Source organism: Balaenoptera borealis (genome assembly GCF_965194805.1).
Source record: "Balaenoptera borealis genome assembly, chromosome: 12".
Lineage (NCBI taxonomy): Eukaryota > Metazoa > Chordata > Mammalia > Artiodactyla > Balaenopteridae > Balaenoptera > Balaenoptera borealis.
Window position 1 is genome coordinate 51,650,643 of NC_138869.1, and position 16,756 is coordinate 51,667,398.

Here is a 16,756-nt window from a genome sequence, read left to right on the forward strand (position 1 = left end):
CAAAAAGACCAACAAAATTAACAAATCTTTGGCTAGATGGACTAAGAAAAAAGGAGAGAAGATTGAAATTGCTAAAATAAAAAAAGTGGGGACAATAATACGATTCTACAGAAATAAAAATGATTATAAGAGAGTACTGTGAATAATTGTGTGCCAAACAAATTGGATAACTTAGATGAAATGGACAAATTCCTAGAAAAACAAAATCTTCCAAGACTAAATGATGAAGAAATAGAAAATCTGAATAGATCTACAGCTAGTAAGGAGATTGAATCAGTAATCAAAAATGTTCTGACAAAGAAAAGCCCTGCACCGAATGGTTTCACTGGTGAGTTCTACCAAACATTTAAAGAACTAATATCAATCCTCAAACTTTTCCCAAAAATTGAAACACTTGCTAACTCATTCTATGAGGCTGAGGCTACCATTGCCCTGATACCAAAGCCAGATAAAGAAACTGCCAAAAAGGTAACTACAGATCGATACTCCTTATGAACATTGATACAGAAATCCTCAACAAAAACTAACAAACCAAATTCAGCAGCATATTGGAAGGATCATAGACCATGACCAAGTGGAATTTATTCTTAGAATGCAAGGATAGTTCAACATACAAAAATCAATCAAAGTAATACACCACATTAACAGAATGAAGGGGAAAAACCACATGATCATCTCAATTGATTCAGAAAAAGCATTTGACAAAATTCAACACCTTTTCATGATAAAAACATTCAAAAGACTAGGAATAAAAGGAAACTACCTCAACATTTAAAAAGCCATATCTGGGCATTTCTATACACTGACATTGAACAATCTGAAAAGGAAATTACAAAAACAATTCCGTTTACAATAGCATAAAAAAGAATAAAATACTTATTAACTTAACCAAGGAAGTGATAGACTTGTACAATGAAATCTACAAAACATTGCTGAGGGCTTCCCTGGTGGCGCAGTGGTTGAGAGTCTGCCTGCCAATGCAGGGGACACGGGTTCGAGCCCTGGTCTGGGAAGATCCCACGTGCCGCGGAGCAGCTAGGCCCGTGAGCCACAATTGCTGAGCCTGCGCATCTGGAGCCTGTGCTCCGCAACAAGAGAGGCAGCAATGATGAGAGGCCCGCTCACCGCGATGAAGAGTGGCCCCCACTTGCCACAACTGGAGAAAGCCCTCGCACAGAAACGAAGACCCGACACAGCCATAAATAAATAAATAAATAAATAAAAATTAAAACAAACAAAAAAACCCAAACAATTAGGAATTTCTTAAGCAGCAGCAGACTGGGAAAGGCAACTGTCAGTGCTAAAGAAATATGTTGAAACTCATTTAAAAAAAAAAAAAAAACATTGCTGAAAGAAATTAAAGATAAATTAATGGAAACACATCCCATGTTCACAGATTGGAAAACTTAATATTGTTAAAATGTCATTACTTCCCAAGTGATCCCCAAGGAATCCCAAAATAATCTTGAAAAAGAAAAAACCTGGAGGACTCATACTTCCTATCTTGAAAACTTACTACAGAGCTATAGTAATCAAAAGAGTGTGGTACTGGCATAAAGACAGACATATAAACCAATGGACTAAAATAGAGAGCCTGGATATAAAGCGTCACATATATAGTCAAATGATTTTTGAGAAGGATGCCAAGATCATTCACTAGTGAAAGGATAGTTTTTTAGTGCTGGGAAAACTAAATATCCACAAGCAAAAGAATAAAATTGGACCCTTATCTAACACTATATACAAAAATTAGTTCAAAATTGATTAAAGACCTTAATGTAAGACCTACAACAATAAAACTCTGAGAAGAAAGCATAAGGACAAAAGCATCACACATTGGATTTGGCAGTGATTTCTTGGATATGACACCAAAGACAATGGCGACAAAGAAAAAACAGACAAATTGAACTTCATGAAAAATTTAAAATTTCGTTCATTAAGAGACAATATCAGTGAGATAAAACAGCAGCCCACAGAATGGGAGAAAGTATTTGTAAATCATATATCTGATAAAGGATTGGTATCCAGAATATACAGAGAACCCCTAAAACTCAACAACAAAACCTGATTCAAAAATAGGCAAAGTACTTGAAAAGACATTTCTCCAAAGATACACAAATGGCCAATAAGCATGTAAAAAGATGCTCAGTATCACCAATCCTAAGGGAAATGCAAATCAAAACTACATTGAGATACCACCTTACTCCCATTAGGATGACTGCTATCGAAAAAAACAGAAAACAACAAGTGTTAGTGAGGGTGTGGAGAAATTGGAACCCTTGTACCCTATCGGCAGGAATGTAAAATAGTACAGACACTGTGGAAAAACAGTATGACAGTTCCTCAAAAAATTAAAAATAGAGTACTGTATGGCCCAGCAATTCTTCTCTTGATATATACACAAAAGAATTGACAGGGTCTCAGAAGATATTTGTACACCCATGTTTATAGCAGCATTATTCACAGTAAAATGTGAAGCAACCCAAGTGTCCGTTAAGAAACTACTTTCTCAAAGGAAATTAATAAGTGTTACAATTTTTGGTAGAATGTTCGTATCACAAATTGGAATAAAAATATCCCCAGGGTCAACATGTTGGTGGGGGTTAAAACAGCAAGAAGGGATATATGTCAAAATAGTCTACATCCACCCCTAAACAGGCCACTACCTGAAATCTCCATGGGAGTGTGGCTCCTTAGGAGTTTGTATTTAGACCATTATGTATGAGGCAGTTTGGCCCTATTTTTTGTGGATAGCACTTGAGTTAGCTCCCAATGTAGTGCCTAACATCCTGGTTAACATGTTATTGCCATTAACTTTTGCTTTAATTTATTTTCATCAAGTATTTCTGATACTGGAAGTGTACCTTTTAAGAAAATGAATTTATACTACTTGATCTTTAAATATGGAAAGATTGTCTAATTTAGGAAAGATGAATATCTTAAAAGCAGCAAATAACTTTAATAGATACTTCTTCCTTTTTAGTAAACATGTTTATGGCGTACTACAGAAAGTTCCCTCCGGGTATACACTTTGATCTACAAGTACTAAATGACCTTCTCAATTCTTTACTCACACATTGTTTACTGAAAGAAGTATTTCAGGTCATGAGCCTCAGCATCATGGTTAAAATGCTGGTAAGTAACCTGAAAATATATTTTTCTAATATTTTAAGTTAATTTATCTGTTATATTTCTTGTTTGTATAATTGAGCAGTTGCATTTCTGTTTGTTGAATACTTCGTAGAGAACACTTGTGTTTTTCAGCATAAATGAATTTGAGAAACTTAAGGTGTACTGAAAGAAGACATGAAAATGAGTGTAATTTTTTTGTTTTATCCAGCCTGCTCTGAAAATATTACTAAAAACATTTGAGTGTGTGGCAACTATGAAATTAAGGAATGCTGTACCTGCTTTAATTGATATCTTTTGCAAGGTATGACTTCATTTTATCCCTTTTATACTCTAATACTGAATAACCAAGAAAATAATGATTTCTGCTTACACTCTTAAATTGCCTTTTACTCACATTCTTAATGGCAAAGAATTCTGTTTTCAGAAATGTTCTTTTTCTCCCGAAATAAGGTTTATAAACACACTCCAGTGACTGACAGGACTTCCCCTTAATTAAATAGTTCTAAGCACTCGAGGTGACTTCTTTCAGATTCCTGAACTGTCCTCATCTCTACTTCTTAAGGATGATTAAAGAAAGTTTTCTTTTTCAAAAAGATGTGAGGTCATATATAACAAAAATAAATACACAAATCAATGTATAAATAGGACATTGTTACCAAACAAAGCAGATCGATAAGAATATGGTGGCAAGGAGTTAATTTTCTATTTGGCACTAAGCAAAAAGAAAAACAAAAATTTTTATAGCTTTTAAAAGGTATATTAAAATTTTTACTGTTGTTGAATATTTCCTAGTGTTTGGTACTACCCAGCCATTCATTTCAGAATAGGCTTAATAGCAGGAAAACACCCAATTCTCACCCATTCTCTTTAGGAAGCAGCATTGGAACCACTCTAGCAGATGAACAAATATTTCAGTGAATACCTCTAGTTCCACATTACAAAACTTGACAAAGTTACTTGCCTGGAAATTTTTTGAATCAAGAATTACTCAAACTTCCAGTTACATAACAAATGAGTCACAGGGATGAAATGTACGGCATGGGGAGTATAATCAGTAATAATGTAGTATCTTTGTATGGTGACAGATAGTAACTAGACTTACGGTTATCATTTTGTAATGTACAGAAATATCAAATCACCATGTTGTGCACCAGTAACTAATGTAGTGTTGTAGGTTAATTATACTTCAGAAAACAAACTCATAGAAAAAGAGATCAGATTTGTGGTTACCAGAGGCAAGGCGTGGGGGGATTGGGAATTGGATGAAGGTGGTCAAAATGTACAAACTTCCAGTTATCAGATAAATGGGAACTAGGGATGTATTATACAACATGATGAATAGAATGAACACGGCTGTGTGTTCTATATGAAAGTTGTTAAGAGAGTAAATCCTGAGAGCTCTCATCACAAGGAAAACAATTTTTTTCTTTTATTTTGTATGTATATGAGATGATGGATGTTCACTAAATTATTGTAATCTTTTCGTGATGTATGTAAATCAAATCATTATGCTGTACACCTTAAACTTATACAGTGCTGCATGTCAGTTATATCTCAACAAAACTGGAAGATAGATAGATAAATTTAAAATTAAAAAAATAAAAAGAAATTACTGATCACCTGTAGTCATTGTAGAAAACCTCAGTTTAATACCTCTCAGGAATTTTATCATCAGGGATACAGTACAACCACCAGTGCTATACTTAGTAAAAGACAGAATGAGTACCAAACGAGGTACAGCTGATGAAGTGGTTGAGCTAACTTGGAGAACAGGAAGAATATTCAAGTTTGCATTCTAAAGTATTATTTTCATTTTTGCTTTAAATTCTTGATATAAGCAGCCTTATCGTGGTTCTCAAATATTTGAAGAAAAATATGCTTCAAAGTTTTAAAATGAATTTTAATTCTGTTTGTCTCCATGTTTCACTTCTTCCATCAGTCTCTTAGTTTTTTCCACACACATTGGTTTTGACTCTTTCATATTTTTATGAGAATGACTACTTTTTTCCCTCTTCTGCAGCTTGTTGAAGCTGGGATGGTACTTGACCCAGAACACTTTAACTATATTATTAAGCTTTTATACCAAGTACAGGCTTCCAAGCAAGAAATAACTGCAGTTCTGGAAATGAAATCCAGGTAAGAGGAATCATTATAATTAGGACTAAAATATATGTATTTTGGTGGGGACTTAAAAAGGATGAAGGCAAGGCACTTATTATTGTTCACATGCTCACCGTAAGCCCTTCTCCTTATTTTGGCTATGGCCTAGTCACATTGTCATCAGCTGCTCCTAGCCAACCCTCCTGGCCAGCCTCACCAGATCTTTTTCAGTACCTGATTTCATCTCAGTACCTGGCAGATCAAATGTAAAGTCTCCCTTGCTCTGTTTCACAACTTACTTGATTCTACTTAATGCACTCTCTTATGTGTATACAAATTACTTTAATTCTTTTTTCTCTTTCACTTCTTGCCACATTAACTAAATAAAATATTTTAATGTCTCTCCTTCATTCTTTTTATTGATTGATTGATTGATTGATTGATTGATGGCTGCGTTGGGTCTTTGTTGCTGTGCGTGGGCTTTCTCTAGTTGCGGTGAGCGGGGGCTACTCTTCGTTGTGGTGCGCGGGCTTCTCATTGCGGTGGCGCGCAGGCTTCTCATTGCGGTGGCTTCTCTTGTTGCAGAGCATGGGCTCTAGGTGCCCGGGCTTCAGTAGTTGTGGCTCGCAGGCTCTGGAGCGCAGGCTCAGTAGTTGTGGCGCATGGGCTTAGTTGCTCCGCGGCATGTGGGATCTTCCCAGACCACGGCTCGAACCTGTGTCCCCTGCATTGGTAGGCGGATTCTTAACCACTGCACCACCAGGGGAGCCCTCTACTTCATTCTTTCTCTCACTTGTTCACTTTCTCTATTCAGTTTATGGGCCTCCAAAGGCCTTAAAAAAAAAAAAAAACACCCTGTGCTAATTGTAAGAGTAGTACCATAATATACCTGTATTGAGAAAAAGGAAAGCCATGACTTCTATAAAAATTTTTATTACGCTGTCACATACATAGAGAAAAGTATACAAATTTTAAGTATTTAAATGAACTATAACTTTTTAACAAAATCAGATTTGATAAAGTGCAAATGATATCAACCACCAAAGTCCTTGAGAGTGCCCAGAAAGCTCCTTCAGAGGAGCTTCCACAGTTGTTTTTATCTCATTTCTCATTATCCTCTAGTACAGAGGTTTCCAAACTTTCTTGGTTCACAGTGTCCAGAGGCCAAAATAAATACATTAACAGTACCGTTTATTAAGTAGTTAAATCCAAACAAGTTAATAGCAGTTTGACAGTGTCTGACAGATGTCGCTTGAAAATTTAAAATAACCTGAGGAGCCCCTGTGAATTTGCTCTAGTGCTCTGGATGCCATGGTGCAGTTAGGGAATTTCAGCTCTAATTATACTGCTTCCCTTCAAACACCAGCATTTAAGGTACATTTGAGTTCTTCAGGTTCTATGATTTTTTTTAATTCCTTTAACTAGTGATAGTTAATAATATTTATGTTGCATATGAAAATTATGACGATTTATTTGGTAACCCCTAATTTTGAAAATTGTATCCTTATGCACTCTGCCCCTTCCTATGTGCTTGCTTCAAAACAGTTATCTTGTATTTTTTAGGAGGTATTAACATTGGTGACCTATTTATTAGTGAAGGAGAAAATTAAAAAATAACTCTGGGTAGTTAAGAGGTGTAGATCATGGTGGGGGATATGGACCCAGCCCCAAGGCAGAAGGAAAAAAAAAATTTAGTATTTATTATTTTATATTTGAATTTATATTTCCTGATGTTCTTTGAAATAATTACCCATTTCTAGACAAGGGAAATGAATTTTAATGGACATTCTTATTTTGATTTTGATTATAATTTTTAGTTAGCTGTAGTTCATTTGAAAGGCTTTCACTTTCAGTGGATAAGGCTACTACAAAGAATTCTGACATTTATATTCAGGACATCAGTGAAAATTTAGGTGTGTATATAATCTAGGATATTTGTTAACATACATTTAATGATTTTAAAAGTTGTATTTTGAAATAATCTTAGATTTACAGAAATGTTGCAAAAATTAGTGTGGCGAATTCCCATGTTCCCATCATCTAGCTTCCTTCATGTTAACATCCTACATAATAATAGTGCCATTATCAAAACTAGGAAATTAATTTTGGTATAAATCCATTAACTCACTACAGATCATATTGCACTGTAGTAGGATGCACATGGTTCAGTATATCTTATTACTGGTTAAGTTAACCTTTATCACTTAGTTAAAAAGATTATCTGCCAAGTTTCTACACTGTAAAGTTACTCTTTGTCCTATTGTAATGAATAAATATCTTGGGGAAGAGACTTTAGCATTATGTATTATGCTGTTTCTCCTCAAAACTTCATACATTAATTTTAGTATTCTTCAGTGGCTCTTTACTACAGGTTACTACTGTGGTATTTACCCAATGGTGATTTTGTATTTTCCCCATTTTTTCTACATTTAAAAAATTATTTATTTATTTATTTATTTATTTATTTGGCTGCACTGGGCCTTAGTTGTGGCATGCAGGATCTTTAGTTGCGGCATGCAGGATCTAGTTCCCTGACCAGGGATCTAACCCCGGCCCCTTGCATTGGGAGTGCTGAGTCTTAGCCACTGGACCACCAAGAAAGTCCCTTTTCTACATTTATTTATTTATTTTTAAATAGCATGCTTCCTTTTTTTTTAATAGCTATTATTGCTGGGGTTTTTAAAAAATATTTATTTATTTGATCACACCAGGTCTTAGTTGTGGCAGGTGGGCTCCTTAGTTGCAGCTCACCAGCTCCTTAGTTGTGGTATGCGAACTCTTAGTAGCGACATGCGTGTGGAATCTAGTTCCCTGACCAGAGGTCGAACCCAGGCCCCCTGCATTGGGAGTGCGGAGTCTTAACCACTGCGCCACCAGGGAAGTCCCTCCCTTTTCTACATTTATTAATTGGAATTTTTCAGTAAAGAAGAGCTGTCCCTTCTCCATTTATTTACTTATTCAAAATTTATGTCAGTGTGAACTCATGGCTGTTTATTTTATTCTATGGGTTATTTATAATCTAATAATATAGTTATTTATTTTGTTGCTCAAATTGTTCCAAATTTGACCTTTGGGAATTCCTTCAGGTTTGTTCCTACATCCTTTCATCATTTTTTTTTCGTTTTTCTACCACTTTCGTGTTATTTGAAGCCACAAAGTTAAGTCTCATCTTCTCTTTTCCCTGCTCCAACATTGGCAGCAACCATTTCTCCAAGGAGCTCTGGTTCCTTTTATTAGAGAATGGTATTTCAAAACCAAGACCTGAATGTGTTCATTGCTGCTAGAGTATCATTGCAGCCAGGTCTTCTCAGTGGACAGGGCTAGGAAATATATGTATGTATACACAACATACATACACACACAAGATATATATATTTATTTCTCTATTTTTATGTATATTACAAAAAACATGAGTACATACTGATAGCTTGATTCTAATCCAGCACTACAGGTTCATCTTAGTCTTCCCTTTTTCATATTTATAAATTCTCCAACAGTGAGAAACCTGACTCTCATTATCTACAATATATTTGCTCATTTATTCAGTCTTACGATCCACAAAAAGTAGTTTCAGAACTGCTAACCCATACCTCTGTGGGAAAAAAATTTAGTACATTTTTAGTATAAGGTTATTATAGTATTCAGCCAAAATATTTCTTCCTAAGTTATTTTGTTTAGTTCTTTTTTTTTTCCCTATGCCCATTCAGTGTGGTTATTCATTTGTAGACCATTTAGGTTTATTTATTACTGTTTGTATTATATTTTCAGTTATCCCACATCCTAGTTGGTTTGAATTATTTAGGGAAGTATGTGAAAAATTGCTGTCTGTTCTAACAGTCAATGCTGTACTAAAAAGATGCAATGAGAAATGTTGCTCCGGCTTACTTCTGCTCCACCGTTTCCATTTCATCCTTCTCTCTACCCCTTTTCCACCTACATACTGGAGGTAACCAGTCTTTCAGTTTCTGGGGTTATCCTCTTATAATGAGCAGATGTGTATGTATTTTCTTATATCTACTTCTTTATTACTTATAGTGTAGAAAATAATAAATACTCTTTTTTTTAATTTGCTTTTTTTCACTTAGACAGTATATCCTGGAAATCAATCTAAATCAGTCCATAGAGAAATTCGTCATTTTTTAAACAATGCAAAGTACTCCATTGTATGGATATACTTTAGGTTATTCAATCAGTGATGGGTATTTAAGTTGTCCCCAATATTTTGCAATTTAAAACAATGCTACTGCTCTTGGATTGGAAGAATTAATATTGTTAAAATGACCATCCTACCCAAAGCAATCTACAGATTTAATGGTATCCCTATCAAATTACCCATGACATTTTTCACGGAACTAGAACAAATAATCCTAAAATTTATATGGAATCCCAAAAGACCCAGAATTCCGAAAGCAGTCCAGAGGAAAAAGAACAAAGCTGGAGGCAGAGCCCTCCCAGACTTCAGACAATACTACAAAGCCACAGTAATCAAAACTGTATGGTACTGGCACAAAAACAGACATGTTGATCAATGGAACAGAATAGAAAGCCCAGAAATAAACCCACACACAGTTAATCAGTTAATCTTCAATGAAGGAGGCAAGAATATTCAATGGAGAAAAGACAGTCATTTCAACAAGTGGTGTTGGGAAAGCTGGACAGCTTCATATATTTAAATCATTAAAGTTAGAACATTCCCTCACACCATATACAAAAATAAACTCAAAATGGTTTAAAGACCTAGAAATAATGACACCATAAAAATCCTAGAAGAGAACATAGGCAAAACATTTTCTGACATAAAACGTAGCAATATTTTCTTAGATCAGTCTCCCCAGGCAAAAGAAACAAAAGCAAAAATAAACAAATGGGGCCTAATGAAACTTAAAAGCTTTTGTACAGCAAAGGAAACCATAAACAAAACAAAAGACAACCTACAGACTGGGAGAAAATATTTGTAAACGATGCGACCAACAAGGGCTTGATTTCCAAAATAAACAGTTCATACAACTCAATATCATACAACCCAATCAAAAAATGGGCAGAAGACCTAAATAGACATTTCTCCAAAGGAGACATACAGATGGCCAACCTGAAAAGATGCTCAACATCGCTAATTATTAGAGAAATGCAAATCAAAATTACAATGAGATATCACCTCACACCGATCAGAATGGCCATCATCAAAAAGTCTACAAATAATAAATGCTGGAGAGGGTGTGGAGAAAAGGGAACCTTCCTACACTGTTGGTAGGAATGTAAATTGGTACAGCCACTATGGTGAACAGTATGGAGATTACTTAAAAAGCTGAAAATAGAGTTGCTGTATGATCCAGCAGTCCCATCCCTGGGCATATATCCAGAAAAGACGAAAACTGTAATTCAAAAAGATACATGCACCCCAGTGTTCATAGCAGCACCATTTACAATAGCCAAGACATGGAAGCAACCTAAATGACCATTGACAGATGAATGGATAAAAATTAGGAACTTGTCCTTCCTTTTTAATGCTCTGGAATAATTTATAAAGCATCGGGACTAATTACCAAAATTGACCCCATAGTTGGCTGTCACATAGTATTCTTAGTTTAATGGAACCCTCCTCTTTTCTCCTTTTCTTCTTCTCCTCTTCCCAATTGCCGGTGTGCTTCTCCTTTCATTTTTGTCTTTTTTTCTTTCCCAGAAGCTATCTATACATTTCACAGATTGCTTTCTTTAAATCATACAAAACTTTTAAGTTCCTTCTGTGTGGTTCTAATATACCCAGACAGTTTTTTTCTTAGCATTTTCAAATTTAGTGTGGACTTTGTCTTTGTAATGGTAGTTCTTAATCAATGTTAGGTCCCTCTGGTAGTTTCCCTTTTTGGTTCTCCTCTACAAGTATTTTTGTTTGTTTGCTTTGTTTTGTTTTGGTCAGTATTTGCTTGCCACAAATCCTTATGGACCAGTGAGAGTGAAGTGGGAGCAGTAGAGATCAAGTGCTGAGATTTAATTTTTTTTTCTCTTTTTATTCACAATTATTTTAAAGTTTTGACATTCTCTGTCTTCAAGTTAGGATGAAAGTATGATTTCATGTGGAATTTGCTTTTTCCTCCTTGTTGCCTGTGGTTAGGTATCTGCTCAGTTGCCATTTTCTTCAGCGCTGAATAATTTTTATAGTATATTACTCTCTCTTTCTCCAGTCTCTTAGGTATAAATTATAGAACAAATGAATTAGGAGCAATATTGACTTTTTGGGTGATGAACATAATTAACCCTTTTTTTTTTTATTTTTATTTATTTATTTATTTATTTATGGCTGTGTTGGGTCTTCGTTTCTGTGCGAGGGCTTTCTCTAGTTGCGGCAAGCGGGGGCCACTCTTCATCGCGGCGCACGGGCCTCTCACTATCGCGGCCTCTCCCGCTGCGGAGCACAGGCTCCAGACGCGCAGACTCAGTAGTTGTGGCTCACGGGCCCAGTTGCTCCGCAGCATGTGGGATCTTCCCAGACCAGGGCTCGAACCCGTGTCCCCTGCATTGGCAGGCAGATTCTCAACCACTGCGCCACCAGGGAAGCCCTATTAACCTTTTTTTATTGTTAAAGGTTACAGATGAGGCAGTTTATAAAGAACTGGAAGTGTGATTTAGAGTCAGCCTTGAATGAAATAGAGGTATGTTGCTTATCTTTTAAATAAATTTTTGGGATCTCCGAAAACCAATAACAACAAAGAAACTTTGGATAGTAACCAAGTTTTAGAAAAGTTTTACAATGCGGCTGTTACACAGAGAAATGAAGGAAAAGAAGTTTAATTTTTTACAAGTTAATACTTTGAAATGCAAACATAATTTCTAGAGTTGTGAACTGTTCTAAAAATAATTGTAGAAATAGTTCAGTTTAAAATTAACTTATGTTAAGCTATAATAATCTATAGCTTAGCCTTTAATTCTTGTCACTAGGCAGACTCCCTCAGTGCACAAATGACTTGGCTTTATTGTCGAGATCCATAGGTGGCTGCAGTATGTGACATGACAGGGTAAAGCCAAGGTCATTGTGCACTCTCCAAGCATTTAAAGTCTGAATAAGAAATAGAGGACTTTCAGGATGACTGTACTTTTTAATTTAAGATCATTTTTGTACTCATTCTAGTAATTGTTGATCTAGTCTAAATTAGAATTTATATCCTTGAAACAATTTTTTGTTGGCATGGGAAACTTTCTTAGTTTAGAATTGAAAATAATAGGAAGATAGTAAGTTTACTGAAATTTACTTTGTAACACCTTTTGTAGAAGAAATGTAATGCCCAAAATTATGTGTGGGCTGCAAATCATAAATGGCCAACTAACTGTAAAATGCAGTCTCTAAAAGTAATAAAATAGTGTATTGCTGTGGAAGTAGCTCAAATCATGCTGCTAATCATCTGTTTTCCTTAAATCTATCTCCACTGTGTAGTTCAGGTTTGGGGGTGACATCATTAAGTACATTAGGAGCTAGATAATTAAAACAAGTGTATGTTGACATCTGGAACTTATAGAGGCATTGCTATGGACAGAAAAGCAAACTGTACAGTAACATGTTACTGCTGTCGTAACACTTGTCAGTAAGTTTATAAGGTTTGCAGAGATTGTCTTATTAATTTCTGTATATCTAATGCCTGCATGTGCCTACCCCATAATATGTTTGCATAAATGACAACTTGCATCTTTTGTTTTTAATAATTCTCATAGCATTATAAAGAAAAAGGTGACTGGACCAAATTGGGAAATTTATACATTAACATAAAACTGGGCTGTGAAAAATTTGCAGATTTCCAGAGATTTTGTGCTTGTATTGCTGAAACACTAACAAAAGACTGTAAAGAAGAGAGACCAGGTGTTCCATTTTGTGAATTCGCTGAAACAGGTAAATGTCACTGTTTTGGTCTGAGTACTGTGTGTTAGGGTGATACAGTGTTCTTTATTATTGATTGATGGATTGACTGGTACAATGTTCATAACATATAAAGCTCTTAATAGTCTCCATGTTGGAGATAAGTTAACACTGCAGTTTTTAGATACTTTTCCTTCTTTTTATAAATTTTTCCATCTATTTATTGTTAAGTTAGATTATAATGATAAAAGGTCAATAGAATATCAGATGTTTCATGTTCTTATTTTTCTTTTCATTCAGATTGGTAAAACTATTTCTAAGAAATTGTAGTGGAGCATCTGAATTTTTGAATCATTAAGTTGTTACTATCTTCACTATAGCCACGTCAACAAAATTCGTATATTTTTGAGACCTTTCTTTTTACATCAGCTCTTCCCTGCTATATTCTGTGTCAGGGTTGGCAAACTCTGTAAAGGACCAGATTTTAGGCCTTGCACGCACGGCATATAATCTGTGTCACATGGTTTTCTTTTCAAACAACCCTTTAAAAATAAAAACCATTCTTAGAAGCTCACAGGCTGTACAAAAACAGGCCACAGGCCAGATTTGACCCATGGGCTTTAGTTTGCCGATACCTGGTCTTTGTGGTAATATCACTAATTCCATATTAAATTTGCCTTTTCCATCATTCTAACTGACTCACTTTCTTCCATATACCTACTTTGTGTTTCAGTTAGCAAAGATCCACAAAACAGTGAAGTAGATAAAACTTTGCTGGGAAGAATCGGAATCAGTGCTATGTACTTCTACCACAAGCTGTTGCAGTGGTCCAAGGTACTTAACTAAATTTTATTTTGGCTTGGTATATAGAGTGTTAGTTTAAAATTTTTGAGCAGAATATAGGTTAACCCTGAAAATTTGCTAATAATTTGCTAATTTGCTAAAAATTTGCTAATAATCATTACGGGTGGCAAATTGAGACTTACACAGTAAGTGAATTATTAGGTGGTATATTAGGCAAATATGGAAAGGAGGTGGCATGAGAAGAATCTCTATGACTACTATGAAGAATCTCAGTATAAGGAACACTTAGGAAGCTGTGCTAAATATCGTATTTATGTGAAGCACCTTTCAATTCAGAATTTATTTTGCCAGCTCCTGAGTATTGGTAGTATTATAATTTTAGAAGCTCTCTCTTAAGATGAACCCAAGATACTAACAATTAACAGAACTCTTTTAAAATCACTTCTTAGGATGCCCTGGAATACTGTATACCATGTATCTTCATGTCTACCTTTGAGGCTTAGCTCACCATAGAAGTGGTGTAGTGATTCTAGACCATATTGTACTATCATTGTTTAGATTTCCCTGAGGTGGTGGTGGAGTTATAGATTCAATAAAGTTAAGTAAAGTAAAGGACAGAAAAATCCAAAATAGGGAGCGAAGTGCTGAGGGATGGAGAGTAAGATAGTTGAGAGTGGGGTTACTATTGAATCAACTATTAAAATGTATCTTTTATTCCTTCCTTCTTTTTATAAAGAGGTTATTTCACAATTGAAATAATATTTAAGGACATGGTCACTCAGGTACGCATACAAAATTCATGAATTTTTTTTCCAAAAAGAAAATAATTTTTAAATAATCATTGTACAGAAGATCTCCAGTCTCCAACGTCTTCTAAGCGGTTTAGCACCTATTGTGTGGTAGGCCTGGGATGGGCAAAATGTACCTTGGCTCCGCTCTCACATTCTAGCTTAAAGTCTATCATAGCATTAATTTCTTGGGTATTTAATGCTTGAGAATTTGAGGACTACCTAGTTAGAAGACCCTTTTATAAAACTCAGACTGATTTTGCTGAAATTTTAGAGTATGTTGTAATTTTATTTGGTTTCTTTTTAAAGATTTGTTTTTGATGTGGAACATTTTTAAAGTCTTTATTGAATTTGTTACCATATTGCTTCTGTTTTATTTTGTTTTTTTGGCCATGAGGCATGTGGGGGTCTTAGCTCCCCGACCAGGTATCAAACCCGCACCCCCTGCATTGGAAGGTGAAGTCCTAACAACTGGACCACCAGGGAAGTCCCCTTTATTTGGTTATTTTTATTTAGGGTATAAGCGGTTGGTGAATTTGTACCCTTTTCTTTTCTTTTTTTTTTTTCCTGGCCGTGCTGCGCGGCATGTGGGATCTTAGTTCCCAGACCATGGATTGAACCCGTGCCCCCTGCAGTGGGAGCACGGAGTCTTAACCACTGTACCGCCAGGGAAGTCCCAATGCCTGTATTTTAATTTTAAATGTTCACTATCTTATTTAGAATGAGTATTTTATTATCTTACTTAGCATGAATTTTTTAATGAAACATTCCATTTTGAACATAAAAGTAAAACCATTGAAATTAAACTTAAGGTATCCCTTGAAAAATGTACTCATTTATACAGTCAGATTGAAAGTACTTTGACATCATAATATGCATCTGACTCAAAATAGCATGTAATATAATATAAAACAAGAGTCTGAAAACCAAAAGCCAGATCTAGCCCACAGCCTGTTTTTATACAGCTCATGAGCTAAGAATGTTTTTTACATTTTTAAAGATTTAGAAATTTAAAAACAACGAAAAGGAATAAGCAGCTGACCAAATGTGACCTGCAAAGCCTAAAGCATTTACTGTCTGGCTTTTAATGGAAAAATTTTGCTGACCCTGGTATAAAATAATGATGCATGTCCAATTTCTGATGTCCACCCTAGAGACAGCCTTTATGTAGACAATGTGAAATAATTAGCCTATTGACTCAAAAAAACAATTTTCAGACAACAATTTTATCCCCCTTTTTTTTTCACTATCATTCTTTATCTAAATTTCATATGAAATAATCTCCTTTTCATTGACTTTCCCTCCTGGATCTCAGGGTGATCAGCAGAAGAAGAGCAAAAACATATGATGGGTAGCTTTCCACATTAAGGCATGAAATCCTTTTGCCAAATGAAATCTTTAGAGGAGGCACAGTGAATAAAACAGATGAAAGGAGAACCGATGAAAGGGGGCCCAGTGGTGGGCGTGGTTAATGAGACAAAGCCCTGCTTGCTCCCCTTCCCTTTCCATCTTTGTGGCTGAGCAGGAAAGGGCTTAAGGAGAGAGTCTTGGAGCAGTTTGACAACCATCAGTCTAGAATTATTCAAGTTGCATAATTGGCTTCTATATAATTATCAGTGACTTTGTACCTCTATAATACTCTTAATGATTGATACTCAGTGGTTTTTTTTGTCTTTTTTTTTTTTTTAACTCTAGGGAAGGAAGGTCTTAGATAAGCTATATGAATTAAAAATACATTTTACAAGTTTAAAAGGACTTACAGGGCCTGAGAAGTTAGCACCGAGATGTCAAATTGTGAATATTGCAGCAGAAATTTTTCTAAAAAGTGGAAGCCTAGATGGTGCCATTTGGGTATTAAGGGGTAAGTTCTGATATATGCCAGCATGAAATAATTTGTTAAGCTTGTTATAAATTCTTGGTTTTGTAGTTATCTCAAGTTGATATTGAACTGTGGGTGATAATTTGGTCTAAACCCCTAGTGATCATGCGGGTAGGAAAGGTTGTTACATAAAATGAAAGGAGAATGTTAACCTAGCTTTAAAGAAGAAACTATGTGAACCTTTGCTGAAAAGTTAGTTCTTACTTTGAC

At 35.3% G+C, this 16,756-nt stretch overlaps 1 protein-coding gene and 1 long non-coding RNA gene across 2 annotated transcripts in view; one reads left to right on the top strand and one right to left on the bottom strand.

Annotated features, from left to right (window-relative positions):
* LOC309608570 overlaps positions 1 to 16,756 on the bottom strand; it is a 250,040-nt gene that overhangs the window by 209,768 nt on the left and 23,516 nt on the right. The gene's annotated exons all lie outside the window — the stretch shown is intronic.
* TOPAZ1 (testis and ovary specific TOPAZ 1) overlaps positions 1 to 16,756 on the top strand; it is a gene marked incomplete at its 5' end in the record, with an annotated part of 67,629 nt that overhangs the window by 35,856 nt on the left and 15,017 nt on the right. Inside the window, 7 exons of the mRNA XM_082348348.1 lie at positions 2,984 to 3,135; positions 3,341 to 3,433; positions 5,153 to 5,268; positions 11,813 to 11,879; positions 12,934 to 13,108; positions 13,809 to 13,909; positions 16,363 to 16,528. Of these exons, the coding sequence (XP_082204474.1) occupies positions 2,984 to 3,135; positions 3,341 to 3,433; positions 5,153 to 5,268; positions 11,813 to 11,879; positions 12,934 to 13,108; positions 13,809 to 13,909; positions 16,363 to 16,528 (870 nt within the window). The remainder of the gene's footprint in view (positions 1 to 2,983; positions 3,136 to 3,340; positions 3,434 to 5,152; positions 5,269 to 11,812; positions 11,880 to 12,933; positions 13,109 to 13,808; positions 13,910 to 16,362; positions 16,529 to 16,756) is intronic.